Below are 17,122 nucleotides of genomic sequence, written 5' to 3' on the forward strand. Positions count from 1 at the left end.
GCAGGGATGGAGGCTAGATCAGAGTAGATTTAAGAGTAAGTTTATGGTGAGGAAGAAGTAATGATTATAGATAACTTTTAAAGAAGTTTTTTTCTGGGAGGGGGGAAGGGATGGGCGGAGAAATCAGTGGTGCAGCATTTTGGAGTTCAGAGATAAGAGGAAGGCTTTCTTTCTAAAAGATGTGGGCCTTGAGCTGCGTTGTTTTTAGAGAGCGCACAAGCAGGGGAGAGGCAGAGAGAAAGGGAGACACAGAATCGGAAGCAGGCTCCAGGCTGTGAGCTGTCAGAACAGAGCCAGATGTGGGGCTCCAGCCCACAACTGTGAGATCATGACCTGAGCTGAAGTCGGACACTTAACCGACTGAGCCACCCAGGCGCCCTGCGTTTTAAAGTGTAAGTAGAATTTGGATTCCAAAAGGGGAGATTGAAGGGGATATGTACTGTTATGTTTACCCAATTGAATATAATGTAGCTGTAAAAAGAACAAGTGAGGTCTGTATGAACTGGTGAGGATTGGGTTAGGTGAAAAAAGCAGGTATGTGAGAATGTATATTATATGCTACCTTTAATGTAGAATGAAAGGGATACAAGAATATCTGGGTGTATTTACTTATTTTTTGGAAGACGTGTACGCATACGTATAAAGGAAAGATTAACCAGAAACTACTGAAATGGTTACCTATAGGTGGTGAGCGGGAATGTGGTAGAGGGAGATAGCTTTAAGACAGGACTTCTGAAGATCCATTTCTACAAAGTTTGACTTTTGGACAATGTGAGTATTTTACGTATTCAAAAATAGAACTCAATAAAAAAGAATACAATGGCAAATCTTGAAATTCAAAAGTACAATCAAAAGGACCTAACTATATTTCAAGTGGATACCATAGCCATCCAGATGAGTAAGTTAATGCAAGTAACGATTGAACACAGTACTCTGGTTCTTTAGTAGAATACATTCTGAGAACAAAAAGAACTGCAAATAAATGTTATATTTTACTCAGTAGGTTAATTGTAAGTAAAAGTAGATATATAATTCAGAAACTTTTTGAGGATCACACAAATAAGTAAATAGGTTAATGCTATTAGGAACCAAGATTTTCACTGTAAGTAAAAAGATAAAAATGTTGAGTAACAGAAGATGAGAAGCTCTATAATAGTAAATTTGAATTGGAAATTTAAATATGACAATGTGATTTTAAAAATTCCTAGCTAGACACTAAAAATGAGCATTGAGTATACCTCAATGTGCCAGATCCTGTTTCCTGAATTACCATTTCCCACTAAATGCACTAAGTCTCCTTGAAGAAATGGCAGATTATTATAAGTCTGTGCTAGAGAAAAATACAACATCCTCAAAGGCTACAAGGTCAAGTCAGAATAACATAGCAGCCAGTTTGAAGAGATTTCCACTGGCCAAATTTGTGATAATTTGAACATCAAAAAGAATAAGAATAGTAGTGGATTTTGGTAGAGAGGAGTAAAAAAGAAGATCCACCAGTTCATAGTGATAGTCAAAAAGAAATGAAGGTGGAGCAATGGGGGAGGCTGGGGGAAGGTGACAGGAGGTAGGCGTGGTTAAGCACCAGGGATCTGTAACTGTTCAGTATCTTGACTGTGATGGATAGAAGAACCTATACTTGTAGTAAAGTTGTATAGAACTCACACACATACACACAAATGAATACAAGTTGAACAGGGAAACTATGAAGAAGTTGAGTGGATTGTATCAATATCAATATCCTGATTGTGATATTATACAATATGTATAATTATGTATGTTATGTACAATATGTATACAATGTATAATTATGTAAAATATCATTGGGAGAAGCTGGGCAAAGAGTACAAAGGATCTCTCAGTGTTATTTCTTATAACTGCATGTAGATTTACAATGATCTCAATAAAAATTTCAATTTAAAATAAAAGAGGGAAGGGAGAGAGAAAGGGGAAAAAAGCTCTTCCTTACACACGAATGCCAGCTTAAAAAAAAAATGAAGGAATGATTGAATTAGAAAATCGTTGTGGAGCCTCCAAATCAGGCAAGGATTAACAGTGGGTGACAGCTGGAGGAAAGAGTTAGAGAATAGGAGATGACAGTTAGATTATTTACTAATTGCAAAAGAAAAAGTACCTTTACAGTAGAGGGTTCTGGCAGTCCCCGTCTCTTAATCAAATGATCAAACTTAGTATCACCCATATGACAGTATTGGCCTCTTCTTATGATACCTTAAGAAGTATCCATATCAAAAAAAAAAAAAAAGAAAAAGAAAAAAAAGAAGTGCCTATATCACTTATGAAGTATTGTTGTCAAAAATGGTTAATATGAAGGAATGTACAGACAAATCCAGGACATGATATATTTTCTAAGACAACTGGCATGGATTAAACATAATAAAAGTAGAAGTCTGTATTAGGTTAAGATAGACATTAAACAGTCAAATGGGATGTATGATCCTTGATTGGATTCTGGATTGGTTTTTTTAAAAAAGTATACATGTAGTAGTGGTTTAAAGGCACCCATGTCAAGAGCTCAGTTGAGAAGTGGACTCTATTTTCTCTTCCTTTGAATCTGGACAGGTCCTGTGGCAGCTTAACTAGTAGAATGCTGCAGAATGATGCTGTAGTCAGTTCCAGACCTAACTTTTTTTAAGAGAACTGCCAGCTTATGCTTTCTCTCTCTTAGAACACTTGCTTATCGAGACATTCCTTCCCAGAACTCAGCAGCCCCACTGTAAGAAACCCAGATCACAGAGAGAGGTCACACACACAGGTACTCTGGTCAGCAGCCCTAGCTGAACTCCTAGATGACCAGCAACATCAACTCTGAGCCATGTGAGTGGATGTTCAGCCCAATATACTATATATAGGCCTAGCGAGCATCCCGGGGAGCCGTCCATCTAACCCCAGTCAACCTGCATAGTTTCGCTTCAAGCCTCCAAGTTTTGCGTTACAGTAGAGAACTGAAACAAGTAAACGTTTTTTTTTTTTTTTCCAGACAGTTGTTTGAATATAAACTGGTTGTTAGATGATACAGAATTTTTGTTCTTAGGTATGAGAAAATTGTGGTAAGTATGTAAGAGAACATCGTCCTTTTTAGAAGAAGCGTGCTCAAATGTTTAGGGGTGAAGCGTCACGATGTCTGCAACTCATTGTGAGATGATTCAGAAACATCATGTAGTAGAAAAAGCAAGTGTGATTAAATACAAGCAATTGATGAATGGCATATGAGTATTCATTACACTCTTTTTTCCCCCTCACTTTTTAAAGTGAACTGAAAAATTTCCAAAATAAAACATTGGGTTGAGACGCTTTTTGGCACGGATGCCCAACACCCACCTCTATGTTTGCTAATTCACTTAGAAGGATTCATGGGATTCAGCATATGGTTGTATTCCTGGCTAAGGTTTATGACAGTGAAAGGGTATATGATCAGCAAAGGATAAAAACACAGTGGAGCGTGGAGAAATCCACGCACAGGGCTCCTCATCCTCCTCTTTCCTGTGAGGTTGTATACTTGAGTTGCTCTTTTTCCCAGCAGTGAAAAATGCAGTGACTTTTATGTAATGTTTCTGTCCATGGAAGCCCCTTACAGGTGCAGTATCCATGTACCAAAATTCTAGACTCCCAGAAGGAAAGTTGGTGTTCGTGTTCACCATTAATCACATTGTAAGCACAATCTAGGCACAGTGAACCAACTGTTAGGTGATGGAGGAAAGCCAGGTTCCCAGATGCCAGCCAAGGGCTGATTTTGGAAACAGTCCCTTTTAAAGATAGCAGCCCCATGGTTGCTATGTAACTTTTTTGTGCATATATTAATCACACACGTGCAAAATGAAATACGAATGGTTTAAATGAGATCTAAATGTCTAAAGGCTTAGGTAGCAGATAGTTCCCTGAACTCTGTAGCTCTGTCAGAAATTATGAAAATGGGATGCATTGATTTAACTTCAGTTCACTAGTTGTTGAGATAGTAGGAATTCAGAGATGAATAAGACACAGCCCCTGCCATCAAGGAGCTCAAGTCTAGAGGGGCCCATGCACCAATAAACAATAATTGCAGAACAGTGTGATAATTATTATAATGACAATAAAGACAAAGTAGTAAGGAAACTATTAATGTTGGAGGTGAGTAGGAGAGAAGAGGAATTAATATTTGGCCTGGATTTTGAAAGATGAATAGTATTCAACATATAAGGAAGCTTAGAAGGGCATTCTAGTCAGAGGAAGAAAAGCAACCGGAATATGAGTGCTTACTAGCTGCCAGACTGTGCATGTTACTGTTCAATTCTTGCAACAGTTTTGTGAAAAAAGTGGTGTTACTGTTGTTTTAAAAATAATGATGGCTGCTGGGGTGCCTGGGTGGCTCAGTTGGTTAAGCGTCTGAGTCTTGAATTGGCTCAGGTCATGATCTCAGGTTCGTGAGTTTGAGCCCCGTGTTGGACTCTGTGTTGTCAGTGCGGAGCCCACTTCAGATCCTCTGTCTCCCTCTCTCTCTGCCCCTCCCCCACTCACGTACGTGCGTGCGCATGCGCTCCTGCTCTAAATAAAGTTAAAAAAAAATAGTTGCTATGGATTTGAAAGTGAATGAGAGAACTAAAAGTGGTGTAATTAGGATTTGAACTCAGGTCCATCTAACTTCAGAGTCACCTTTTACCCTTGTCCCTAACCACTCCTCTTTTCATAAGCAAAAGGACAATTCTTCTCTAGTGAAAGATGGGCTAGGTTGTGCAGATCCTAAGAACAACTAAAAATATTCAGTGAAAATCTTAAAATCATCAAAGAGTGAACAGGTTAGAAATTAAAGTGGGAATTCTGGTAAAGCCGAATATAGAAACTGCTTTGCCCTGAGAATATTTGCTCAACTGAGTACACTTGAACTTTGCCCGACAGAGTGCAGGGGACAGAATAAGACCAAAGCCCATCGAATATGCAATATGCAACAGGAAACCCTTCTTCGCACAAACTACTTCAGAGGACTATACTCTTAGGGTAGCGATGACCTAGAAGTAAATCCATCCCATCCCCTCCTCCCCAGATGTCTTAGCACTGAGTAAAGTGGGGAAAAGGTCCTTGAAGAGTTAAAATCATTAGTTGGCTCTTAAAAGATTATGTAGCTCAAATACACCGTACAGTTTTGGCGATCTAAAAATCCTCAAGTCATGAATTTAAAGTGGTCTCAGTTGGTAGAGCCCATAGGTGCCTGGCAGAAGCAAATGCAGATCCCTGTGGTATAGCGATGCTGATATCAGATGAGAATTTTAGGCAAAATGTATTTTTAGAGACTGAATGGTCAGTTCATAATGATAGAGGTTTCAGTTCACCAGGAAGGCAAAACAGTATTATATGTAACTAATGTGGCTTCAGTATTATGTAAAGTAACAGAAGTACAAGGAGAAATAGACGTTTACAGTAGTGTGATTTCTCAGTAATTGATAGAATAACAAGGTAAAATTCAGTAAGGATATAGATTATGTGAGTAAATAGTTAACAGTAAACCCAGTAGACATATGTAGAACCCTGTGTCTAACAATTCTAGAACACACATTCAAGTACACTCAGAACATTTACACGATTTGATTGTATACTGCTTCCTAATGCAAGTCTCCACAAATTTGAGAGGGTTCAAATCACACAGAGAATATCCTCTGACCACAATGCAGTTGAGGTAGAAATTGATAATAAGATGACTAGAAAATCTCATGTATTTTGGAAATTAAATACTTCTTAGTAACCCACGTATCAAGAAAGAAACAGTAATGAATATTAGAACATACGTTAGACTGAATGATAATGAAAATAATAATTCAAAGCTTGAGAGATGCAACAAAGTAGAGGTTGGCAGGAAATTTATATTCTTTTTTTAAAAAATTGTAGTTGACAGGGGCTTGGCTGAGTGTCTGACTCTTGATTTTAGCTCAGTTCATGATCTCACGGTTCGTAGAATCAGCCCTGCATCGGGCTCTGCACTGACAGCACAGAACCTGCTTGGGGTTCTCTCTCTCTCTCTGCCCTGTTCCCCCTCAAAATAAATACGTAAACATTTAAAAAGTTCTTAAATCTTAGCAAAGTATTTTCTTTCTTTTCTTTTTTTTTTTTTTTTGATAAATACCCAGAAGAAGAGTCGCTGGATTGTATGGTAGTCCTATTTTAATTTTTTGAGGAAACTCCATACTGTTTTCCATAGTGGCTGACCAATTTACATTCTCACCAACAGTACATGAGGGCTCCCTTTTTTCCACATCCTCACCAAGATTTTTTTTTTTTCTTTTGGATAATAGCCATTCTGACAGGTGTGACGTGATAATCTCATTGTACTTTTGATTTGCATTTCCCTGATGATTAGTCATGTTTAGCATCTTTTCATGTGTCTGTTGGCTATCCGTATGTCTTCTTTGGAAAAATGTCTATTCATATCCTGGGCCCCTTTTTTTAATTGGATTTTGTTTCTGTGTTGAGTTGTATATGAGTTCTTGATATATTTTGGATATTAATCCCTTATGGAATATATCGCTTACAAATGTTTTCACCCATTCAGTAAGTTGCCTTTTTGTTTTGTTAATGGTTTCCTTCACTGTGCAAAAGCTTTCTGGTGTGATGTATTTGTTTATTTTTGCTTTTGCTGTCCTTGCCTGAAGAGACAGATGTAAAAAGTATTTCAAAGATGAATGTCCAGGAATTTACTGCCTATGTTTTCTTTTAGAAGTTTTATTGTTTCAGGTCTTACATTTAAATCTTCAATCCATTTTGAGTTTATTTTTGTATACGGGATAAGAAAGTGGTCCAGTTTCATTCTTTTACATGTAGCTGTCCAGTTTTCCTGACACCATTGATTGAAGAGACTGTCCTTTTCTCATTGCATATTCTTGCCTCCTTTGCCATAGATTAATTGACCATGGAAGCTTGGGTTTATTTCTGGGTTTTCTATTCTGTTCCATTGATCTGTGTCTATCTTTGTGCCAGTACTCTACTGTTTGGTTACTATAGCTTTGTAGTATAGTTTGAAATCAGGCAGCATGATGCCTCCTGCTTTCTTCTTCTTTCTCAAAATTGCTTTGGCTATTTGGGGTCTTTTTGTGGCTCTGTACAAATTTTAGGATTATTTATTCTAGTTCTGTGAAAAATGCCATTGGTATTTTGATAGGGATTGCATTTAGTCTGTAGATTGTTATTGGTAGTATGGGCATTTAATACTATTAATTCTTCCAGTCTATGAGCCTGGAATATCTTTCCATTTATTTACATCATCTTTCAATTTTTTTCACCTGTGTCTTACAGTTTTCAGAATCCAGGTCTTTTCCCTCCTTGGTTAAATTTATTCCTAGGTATTTTATTCTTTCTGATGCAAGTGTAAATGACATTGTTTTCTTAATTTCCATTTCTGATAGTCCATTATTAGTGTATAGAAATGCAGCAGATTTCTGTACATTGATTTTGTATCCTGCAACTTGATGGAATTCATTTATTAATTCTAGTAGTTTTTTGGTGGAGTCTTTAGAATTTTTCTGTATTTATTAGCTTCATGTTATCTGCAAATAGTGACAATTTTACTTCTTTTTTTTAACCAATTTGGATGCCATTTATTTATTTATTTAGTCTGATTTCCAGTACTGTGTTAGATAAAAGTGGGGACAGTGGGTGTCCTTGTCTTTGTGATCTTAGAGAAAAGCTTTCAGCTTTTCATCATTGAGTATGACATTAGCTATGAGTTTGTCTTATATGGCATTTTTTATGTTGAGGTGTATTCCCTCTGTACACTCTTTGTTGAGAGGTTTAATCATAAATGATGATAAATTATATCATTGTATTTATCATTGGATGTTGAATTTTGTCAGATGCTTTTTTTATCTATTGAGATGATCATGTATGTGGCTTTTATCCTTCATTCTGTTAATGTGGTGTATCATGTTGATTGATTTTAGTATATGGAAACATTTTTGCATCCCTGGAATCAATCTCAGTCATGGTGTATGATCCTTTTAATGTACTGTTGATTTAAGTTTGCTAATATTTTGTTGAAAATTTTTGTTTCTGTATTTATCAGAGATATTGGTCTGTAATTGTGTGTGTGTGTGTGTGTGTGTGTGTGTGTGTGTATAATCTCTTTTCTCTGGTTTTGGTATAATGGTAATGCTGGCCTCACAGAATAGGTTTGGAAGCATTTCTCCTCTCCAAGTTTTTGGAATAGTTTCAGAAAGATAGGTATTAACTCTTCTTTAAATGTTTGGTATTTACCTGTGAAGCCATCTGGTCCTGGACTTTTGTTTGTTAGTAGTTTTTTGGCTGCTGATTCAGTTTTATTCATTTTTCCTTCCAAGTGATTTAGAGTATAGGAAACATACCCAGTTTGGGCAAGAAGTGACCTCGGTAGGAAATTTACCTCCAGACATTCTAGAACTTTAGATTTAATGAGAACAGCTATATCAAAACCCTGTTTCCATTACTGAGGGACTATGTCCCTGGAAGTGTAGCCTCTTTTACTGAGGTTTCCTAACTGCCTCTTCCTGTGAAAGAGAAGATCATCTAGATTTTTAGCTCCTTTCCATGAGCATCTCAGCCTGAAGTCTGTACTCCCACTAGGGAGGTTCTTAACATAAAGCTCGGCCCAGTTGCTCGCCCCCACCTACCCCAGCCTTCGTTCTTTCCCTTTTCTTAACACTCTTGGCTGTGAGTAGACCCTGCAGGCTCCCACTCCCCATGAGTATACCCCCTCTCCAACCTTCTCTCTGTCTTGTCGGTTTCCTTCAATGCATGATGGAGCTCTCAGCACAGAGAACTGAGCCTACAGGGGAAAAATTAAATGAATTAGTTATGTCACTGGAAACACGCTGCTCCCTGATTATTAACTTTGAGCTGGGAGGTAGGAGGTGAGTAGTTTCTTATCCATTGATAAAAGAGTTTCACTTTAAGATATGAAGTTAAAGGCACGTGTCAACTTCTGGGAATAAGTGAACAATTTGGAGAATTTAATCTCTTCTAGTGTTGGTTTGGATAGGCGTTAAGAGCATGAGGAGCATGAGGTGAGGGCACTGTACATTTCAATTTGAACCAATCCCCTGTGACTGTCAGCCCTTCTCTCTACTTGTTGGAATTAATTGACTCTTCATGTTGCATTATAGGCCCCACCTTTGGTGAAACTTGCCCCAGCCATTCGATTCTTGAGCTTGCTCTCTTATTAGTGTCCATAATACTCACTGCTTTTTACTACTCTCTTGGTTTTGAGCATATGTTATTTGATACTATTTGATATCTTCTCACAGGAAATGACTCATCTGTTCCACTAGATTCTGTGCCTCCACAGCTCAGGGACTGAGTCTTGGAGATCTGCGTATTCCCTGGAGGCACCTCACATAGCACCTTGTGCCATTTGCCATTAGCAGAACGAACTGACTCAGTATCTGATAGTTCTGCACAGTGAGAACAGTTTAGGGTTCTTCTTGCAGCAGCCTGCAATCTCAGATGGGTACAGATAGGCACGGAGAAATCCCGTACAGAGCTGTGAATAAACAACTAGATGTATTTTCTGGAGGAGGCGTAGGTAGGAGGTCAAGTCCCTAAGGGGGAAGGATGGAGGGAAGTAAGCCCGGTGTTAATTTCATTTTTCTCCTATTAAAATGCCCTTCTTGCATCCTTGGTCTCTTTTCACAGAATCCTGCCATCAGCATCACTGAAAATGTGCTGCATTTCAAAGGTCAGTATCCGGGCAAATGCTCCCCGCTTTCTACACAGCTACAGAGGCGTGGTGGTGGTTTCTTTTTCTTTTTGTCTATTTGTTTTATTCACTTTCTATTGATGCTCACCTCTCTGCTGCTCTTGGGGTAAACTAGATGGTTTTGAAATACATGATTGAAAAAGTCAAAGAACTTATTTAAAGTCCCACTTTTCTCTTGGAGAGGCAGTAGATAGAGCAAGAAAGAATCCCGAGCTGGAAATCAGGAGATCTATCTTCTAGTTCTAATCCTGCTATCACCTTGGACAACTTACTGCCTTCTGTGGACCCATAAAATGAAGGTATTTGGTTATAATCTGTGTTTCTCAAACTTTAGGACCTATGGACACCTGAAAATATGTCCTAAGGATCCTCCCAGGCCATAGGCCCCAGTTTGAGAAAACATGTTAAGAATTAAATATGGTCACTTTAAGTGATACTTGGCTCTATTGCAGCTGTGAACATGGCCACAAACACAGCTGCTAAACTTGTATGTCAGTAGTTGATTATAATGTAGCCATCTAGATAATCCAGACTATGATTTTTTTTTAAAGATTATAATCAAAACAAAAAATAGAAATTTTCTGAATAGATTTTGCAGCTCCCTGATATGGTACAGTCAAAGGCCAGTTTAAGAAACATGGCATTCTGGATGATACCTCGAGCCTTTGCTGCTCTGACAGTCTTTGTTTCTGTGAACTTGCCTCTGTCTCCTTTCTCCTTAGTTCGTCAGCAGATATGCTGCTGGGCCTGAGAGGGTAGGTCCAGATTCATTGTCACCCAATGGGATGGGATTCTCCCTGCTCTCTCTTTGTTCTAGTTCTTTGGAATGCCATTACTAAAAGACTGGGGTTATGGGATATTGACGAGTTTCTGCTTTACTTGAGATTCCATCTACCTTGGTATATTTGCATGAAAGCCACAGCCTGGCTTTCGTATCTGCTTTTCAAGATGAGAACACTTGTAGCAGCTCAGATTTTTGGGGTGTTATACATTTGAGAGAGGAAGTTAAGTGATGAAAGTGTATCTTGCCAGTTGGAGATTATGGACTGCTCAACCTTAAGGAATTTATGGTCCTAGAGAACAGTAGCCACCTGTATATAGCAGATATTAGGCAAGTTGTACCACATATGGCCAGATGAGGAATGAGAATCCAGGAGGGAACCAAATGATAGACAAGTCAGAGAGTTAGAGAGGAAGGGATGTCTAGCAGTCATTGGCACCTAGGCACGGCACCTGCTTGATTTGGGGAAAGGAGCCATGTCAAAGCACAGGAATGGTGTAATGAGCAACCCAGGGATTTTCATCCCAGATCCATTTATCCTCTCTTAGAAATGAGCCGAGGAAATTATATTTCTCTTTTTCATTCCTTTTGGGATGTGCTAAAGGAGAAGTGAGCATCTCCTTTTTCTGTCATTGGTAGGGAGATGTTAGATTCAGAGCTTTCTCTGAGACAGTCCAGCACTTCTGTGTTCTCCACACAACTCTCCTTAACTGCAGTCAAGAGAATACGCCCACCTGATATTTCTCTGTTCTGAATTCAGCACCAAAGTAAATGTGAAAGTTAAATTTATATCTATGTGATACCTTTGGCTTTGCTTTCTGTATTGCTTTTCCTGCCTCTTATTTGTACTGGGTATTATCAAGGCCACATTGGAAGATTCAGTAAATATTCTGGAACTGATCATTAGAAGGACATGTGGAGATAAAACTTTTGTCTGGGATTCGGCTTATCTAGCTGTCGAGTAGTTCTGCTCACAAGCCCCTACTCATTTTGGAAGGACCCATTACTATTTGTATGCTTCTGAGAGAACTGCACCAAGCTTTTGGATGGCCTTGCTCTGCCTGTTCACATTGTAACCCACATTTCTTTCTTTTTAGCTCAGGGACATGGTGCCAAAGGAGACAATGTCTATGAATTTCACTTGGAGTTCTTAGACCCTGTGAAACCAGAGGTATGTTTTCTCTTTTCTCACTTCCCTTTCCATTTTAGGAAATAAATACTAGTAGTTCAGTAAAATAGGAGGGCAAGGGAAATAAGATGTGGGGGGAAATAAGATGAAAACCAAAGGAGAATATGGTTCTTTTATTGGGAACTGAGCCCAGATTTTAGCTGCAAAGGAGTAGGAAAGTCAGAGAACCTGAGGTGATTAGCAGTGCAAACAAGTCTCTTCACTTCTTTGAGTTACAATTTCCTCGTGTGTGTTAAATGGATGATTGGACTAAATAATCTTTAGGGTCCTTTCCAGCTCTGATGTTCTGTGGTTTTCAGTGAAGACAGAGGGGTGTGGCGCTCACAGGGAGCAGAGTTACGTAAGCTAGGTAAAGCCCACGCCAGGGGCTTACTTTCATGTGACTTTGCCACAGGGGCAGTAGAAATCCGAAAAGGTGGAGGCAGCTGACCTTCAGAAAGAATGCTGGAAGTATAATTGAAGTTTCCTTTCTCTCAGAACTCAAGGAAGTTTTTCTGACAGGAAGAGAGAGAATCTCACAGATGGTGTATTGAAGTTTCTGGAATTACTCTCTTATCTCTGGGGGCCTGGGCATATTGATCTCTCTGTGCAGGAGGGGTCCGTTGTTTTGGTTGTTTTAATAGCCAGCAATAGTGTAAGGGATAGAGAACCTGTCATAGGTCTTGCCTTGGAGGTAAGGAAGGAAGAGGCTATGTGGAGGAATAATGAACTGGAACAGCCTCTCAGAATTTGAGTTTTGTTGGGAAGATGCCCTAGGCTGGCCCTTGTGATAGAGTTGTCATTATCCACTAAGTATCCACTAAGTTCCAGTCTTGAGTAGACCTTTCTAAAAAACAAGGGCTCGCTAGGCCAGGGAATGTTGACCACTTGAATTCAGTCATCTTCATGGGAGAGAAATGTGGACGGTGAGGATGCACTGAGAGAGTGATTGGAAGTCATGCCTTGCATGATACAGGTCTGGCAGGAGGTTCGCCTGGTTTCCTCCAGGAAAACCGAAACTATATGCCTTTCTCACCCTGATTTCCTCTGAAGTCATTTGCTGGAGGAATCAAAGAAACAGAGCGCCATTCTTAGCAGTTCTTGGCTATCCCAGCCCTTGGTCCAGATGTTCTCCTTGCATCACGGCTTGTAGGAATGGAGGAGGAAGGGGAGTGAGCATATATTGTGAGCTTCTCTGGGTAGCTACACTGGCTTGGTGCACTTGTCGCAGGAGGAGTGAGGGATGGGAAGGCAAGGGCACTCTCACATTCTCACTTTCTCTTCTAGCCGGTTTACAAACTGACCCAAAGGCAGGTAAACATTACAGTACAGAAGAAAGTAAGTCACTGGTGGGAGAGACTCACCAAGCAGGAGAAGCGCCCACTGTTTTTGGCCCCCGACTTTGATCGCTGGCTGGACGAGTCTGATGCGGAAATGGAGCTCAGAGCCAAGGTCAGTAAGGACCTGGATCCTAGTAAAGATCTAGACAAATCAAAAAAAAAAAAGATCTAGACAAATCATAAAGAACACAAGTTATTTGGGCTACCTCAGATACCTATTTGGCAGGTATCTTTATCTATCTGATAGAATAAAGACAAATTCAGTTAAAGACACAAATTCAGTTAAAGACCTGGAAACATGGTTTTATAGAAGTACTGGACATGTATTTTGTATTTTGTCTCTCAACTGGGGTGTGTCGAATGTTTTTCTTATGATTAGATGGGGTGATGGGTTTGGGGGGAGGAAGACCACAGAGGTTTAATTCTTACTGTGTCGTATCAAGGGCACATACTATCAGCATGATTTATCACTGTTGATACTGATCTTGGTCATCTGGCTGAGGTAACATTTGTCAGATTTCTCCACTGTAATGTTACTCCCCCACCTTTCTTTACTTTGTACTTTTTGTTTAAATTAAAAAAATATTTTTCAATGTTTATTTTCTTTTGAGAGAGAGACAGAGCGTGAGCAGGGGAGGGGCAGAGAGAGAGGGAGACACAGAATCTGAAGGAGGCTCCAGGCTCTGAGCTGCCCGGCTCAAACCCACAGACCGCGAGATCATGACCTGAGCCAATGTCGGACACTTAAACCGACTGAGCCACCCAGGTGCCCCTACTGTGTACTTTTTGGATGGAAGTCACTGTGCATAGCCCATGCCAAAGGAGTGAAGAGTGATGCTTTCCAACTTTAGGGTAGAGTGTCTACGTACTTTATTTGGAATTTTTCCACATGGGAGATTTATCTCCTCTTCATTTATTCAATAATTTGTTTATATCAGTATGGACTGATGAATATTTTATATTTGGGTTATAACCCAGTACTATATTATTTATTTTGTTGTTTGTGTTGTTCCAGCTTTGGCTATTGGAAGCTTTTTCAGTTGACTCTTGTGTCCCTTTGACAAAGCTCCATCACTGTGGGGTGCTTTTTTTTTTTTTTTTTTTTTTTTGACATTCTTAATTTCTAGCACTATAAGCTGCCCCAGGCTTATCTTGTATATTCCCTGCTCCAGCCCTAGAGTCAGCCATTCTTCAAGGAGCTCTGTTCTTTTTATTGAAGGATAATAGTGGAAACCAAGATCTGGGCTCTAGATATTGCTTCTAGGCCCTCTCAGGTAACAGAATGAGCAACTAACTATATGCGTGCATGCAAATCCTACCTATATTTATAAATATTTCTGTACATATCTATCTATATATTGACCAGATGTGGGTTCTTACTGATGTTGGCGACATGATTTTAGCTTCTGGAAAAATTATACTAAAAATCTGGAAGTCTCAGAAACAACAACAACCAAAACTGCTGTCTATTTACTGCCTTAAAATTCTGTTTAGTTCCTACGACCATGACACATCTTCTGGGTGTCTTTTCCAGCTCCATGATTCTAAGACTATCCACTTTGTAGTTTGGAAGCCAGCTGATTGGTTTAATTCTGTGAGCATTGGAAGGGCATTCTATGATGCTAGCACTACCTAGTAGGAGGAGTCAGTCTTTCTGGCACCATTAGCTAGGCCGTTTGCCCCAGTGAAATATGAACACAATTGGAGGAAGTGGCTTTGAGGGAGTCAGATCACTTATCCTGCAGGTGGACTTTTGCAAGCATCTGGGAATCCTAACCTGTGTTCTTGGAAATCTGTCCAAATTCTAGGAAGAAGAACGCCTAAATAAACTAAGAATTGAAAGCCAAGGGTCCCCTGAAAGTAAGTTGCCCCCACGGCCGTGGGAGTTACCAGTTAACTAATGATAGAGATGGGGGTATGGAGGGGTGCGAACAACTGAGCCACCTAGGTGCTCCCTGATGAAATGAATTCTTTAGGATGGGGAAGTATAATACATTTTTGTAGTTTTGAAGAAAAAAGTGTAGTTACATGTTGCGAAAAGTCTGACTCTTGGCTTCTCAGGACTGGGTTGCGTTTAATTGAGCACACTATTTAGTGTGATTATTTGAGCATCAGCCAAGGGTTATATGCAGAATATCTGTAGCCTAGGAATAAATATGTAGCAGGAAAATTTGAACTCCATAGCTCTTTTCTTGAGAACTGTCCCATTTCCTGTGTCCTACCCCTTTGACTCAACCGTGACTCTAAGTTCCTTACTCCTTCCTTAACTCTGTAATTGGCTGTGTCTTCATGAGCCTTAGGCTGCAGACAAAATTAATGTTCCTTATCCTCCTGCATCTCAGTCTGTAATTTTCCTTCTTTGGTTATATCCTCATCCTACCCATCTTCCAAAGCCCAGAGCAGGCATCGTCTCATCTATGCAGACTGCCTGATTCTGACTTCCCCAGCCTAATGTCATTTTCTCACCTCGAAATTGTCACAAGACATTACCTATTACTCTCGATTTTGTATTACAGCTTTCAGATTATAAGTTCTTTGAGGGCAACATCAAGTCTTAACATCTTTGAATCCCAGTAGTGCCCCCTCAGTACCTTGCATGTTGGAGGTGTCCAGTTAATACTTGGTTGAATGAATATATGATCAAATGTCAGAATTCTTTTTTTCATTGTGTTCCTATTTCTTTGAGCTACTTTGACCTACATGGCCTTAAAAAAATTCCAGGAAGAAGAAACTATAGATAATATAAAAATGGTAAGAGCAGGAGCTGAGTATAGCTTTATTTACCTTCTTTAATGCCCTCTAAGGTGGTCATTCTTTGCCAGAAGTAATTTGTCTTTATTCTCCTTGGACTTATGTCTGTGTACTTACCCTTCAAGGCTATGAGGGGAAAGACTGCTAAAAACATACCTTGGAGTGCAATGTTCATAATTTTACCCATTTCTCTGTGGCACTAGGAGCCCAGGCTGGCACAGATCTGGGCCAGATATCTTTTTGGGAGCTTAGGGCACCCAGTGGGAAAGTGGGGAGAGGTCACCCAGGTATGCCCCCCATACTCCCTCCTGCTGCACCTACCCCTTGTAACAGTTTACTGTCTTGTTTTGCTTTTCAGCTCTTACAAGCTTGAAGAAAGGATACCTGTTCATGTATAATCTTGTGCAGTTCTTGGGATTCTCCTGGATCTTTGTCAACATGACTGTGAGGTTCTTTATTTTGGGAAAAGGCAAGCACAAAATTTCAACATTAGTTTTCTGTTTTCAGTAGTTTGACCTACTACTCACCAAAGGTACTAATAATACCCTGCCTCTGGTGTTAATAATAACCCCCCATGTTTGTGTGGCACACATGCCTTCCATTCTACTTTCATGTCTCTTATTTCCCTTGACCTTGTGAAACAAGCAGACTGGAGATTGTGTGCACAAGTAGACTGGAGATTGTGTGCACTTAACATGTGCACAAACAGGCTTAGAAATGGTCCCATTCACACAGCTGGCCGGAGGCACATCTTGGGCTAGCATTCCTTTCTCTGTTCACTATATGACAGTTCATTTATAACCAAATAGACTTATGTGGTAATTTCAGTGACAAAGTTATGCAAGTCCTATTCCAAAATTGAATGAAAGGACTATCATAAAGATGTTAGTTCTTGATGAATTAATTTATATGTTTAACAGAATTCTGGCAAAAGTAAAGACAATGGAAAGTTTTTGAGAATGTGATCTAAAGTATTCTAAAATTATATTATGAACAATAAATAGGTAATAAAATTTGGAGGAAGAAAGGATAATGGGAGAGTACTTTCTCTGCCTGACAGGAGAGAATAATTAACATAGCAATTATTAAAAAAATAGAATGATCAGTAGAGCAGATTAGGTGGTCCAGAAATAGCTCTTACATTATAATATATGTATGTATGTATATGTACACACACACATACACACATATATATAAATTATATAAATATTATAAAAAAGAAATAATGAATCAATGGAAGGGGAAATATTACCCAATACTTTTTTACTGGATGAGAATTCTAATAATATTTCCAGGGACAATTGGTTAGGTTTGGATACATGAGGCAGGCAAGGAATCTCTTTGACTCTTTTCCTTACATTGTATACAAAAAT

At 39.3% G+C, this 17,122-nt stretch overlaps 1 protein-coding gene across 1 annotated transcript in view; it reads left to right on the forward strand.

Moving 5' to 3' along the window:
• HACD3 (3-hydroxyacyl-CoA dehydratase 3) overlaps window positions 1–17,122 on the forward strand; it is a 38,796-nt gene that overhangs the window by 7,593 nt on the left and 14,081 nt on the right. Inside the window, exons 2-6 of the mRNA XM_025919117.2 lie at window positions 9,646–9,688; window positions 11,588–11,661; window positions 12,946–13,110; window positions 14,807–14,858; window positions 16,108–16,218. Of these exons, the coding sequence (XP_025774902.1) occupies window positions 9,646–9,688; window positions 11,588–11,661; window positions 12,946–13,110; window positions 14,807–14,858; window positions 16,108–16,218 (445 nt within the window). The remainder of the gene's footprint in view (window positions 1–9,645; window positions 9,689–11,587; window positions 11,662–12,945; window positions 13,111–14,806; window positions 14,859–16,107; window positions 16,219–17,122) is intronic.

The sequence above is a fragment of the Puma concolor genome, chromosome B3, assembly GCF_028749965.1.
Source record: "Puma concolor isolate L17-30 chromosome B3, mPumCon1.1.hap2, whole genome shotgun sequence".
Taxonomy (NCBI): domain Eukaryota; kingdom Metazoa; phylum Chordata; class Mammalia; order Carnivora; family Felidae; genus Puma; species Puma concolor.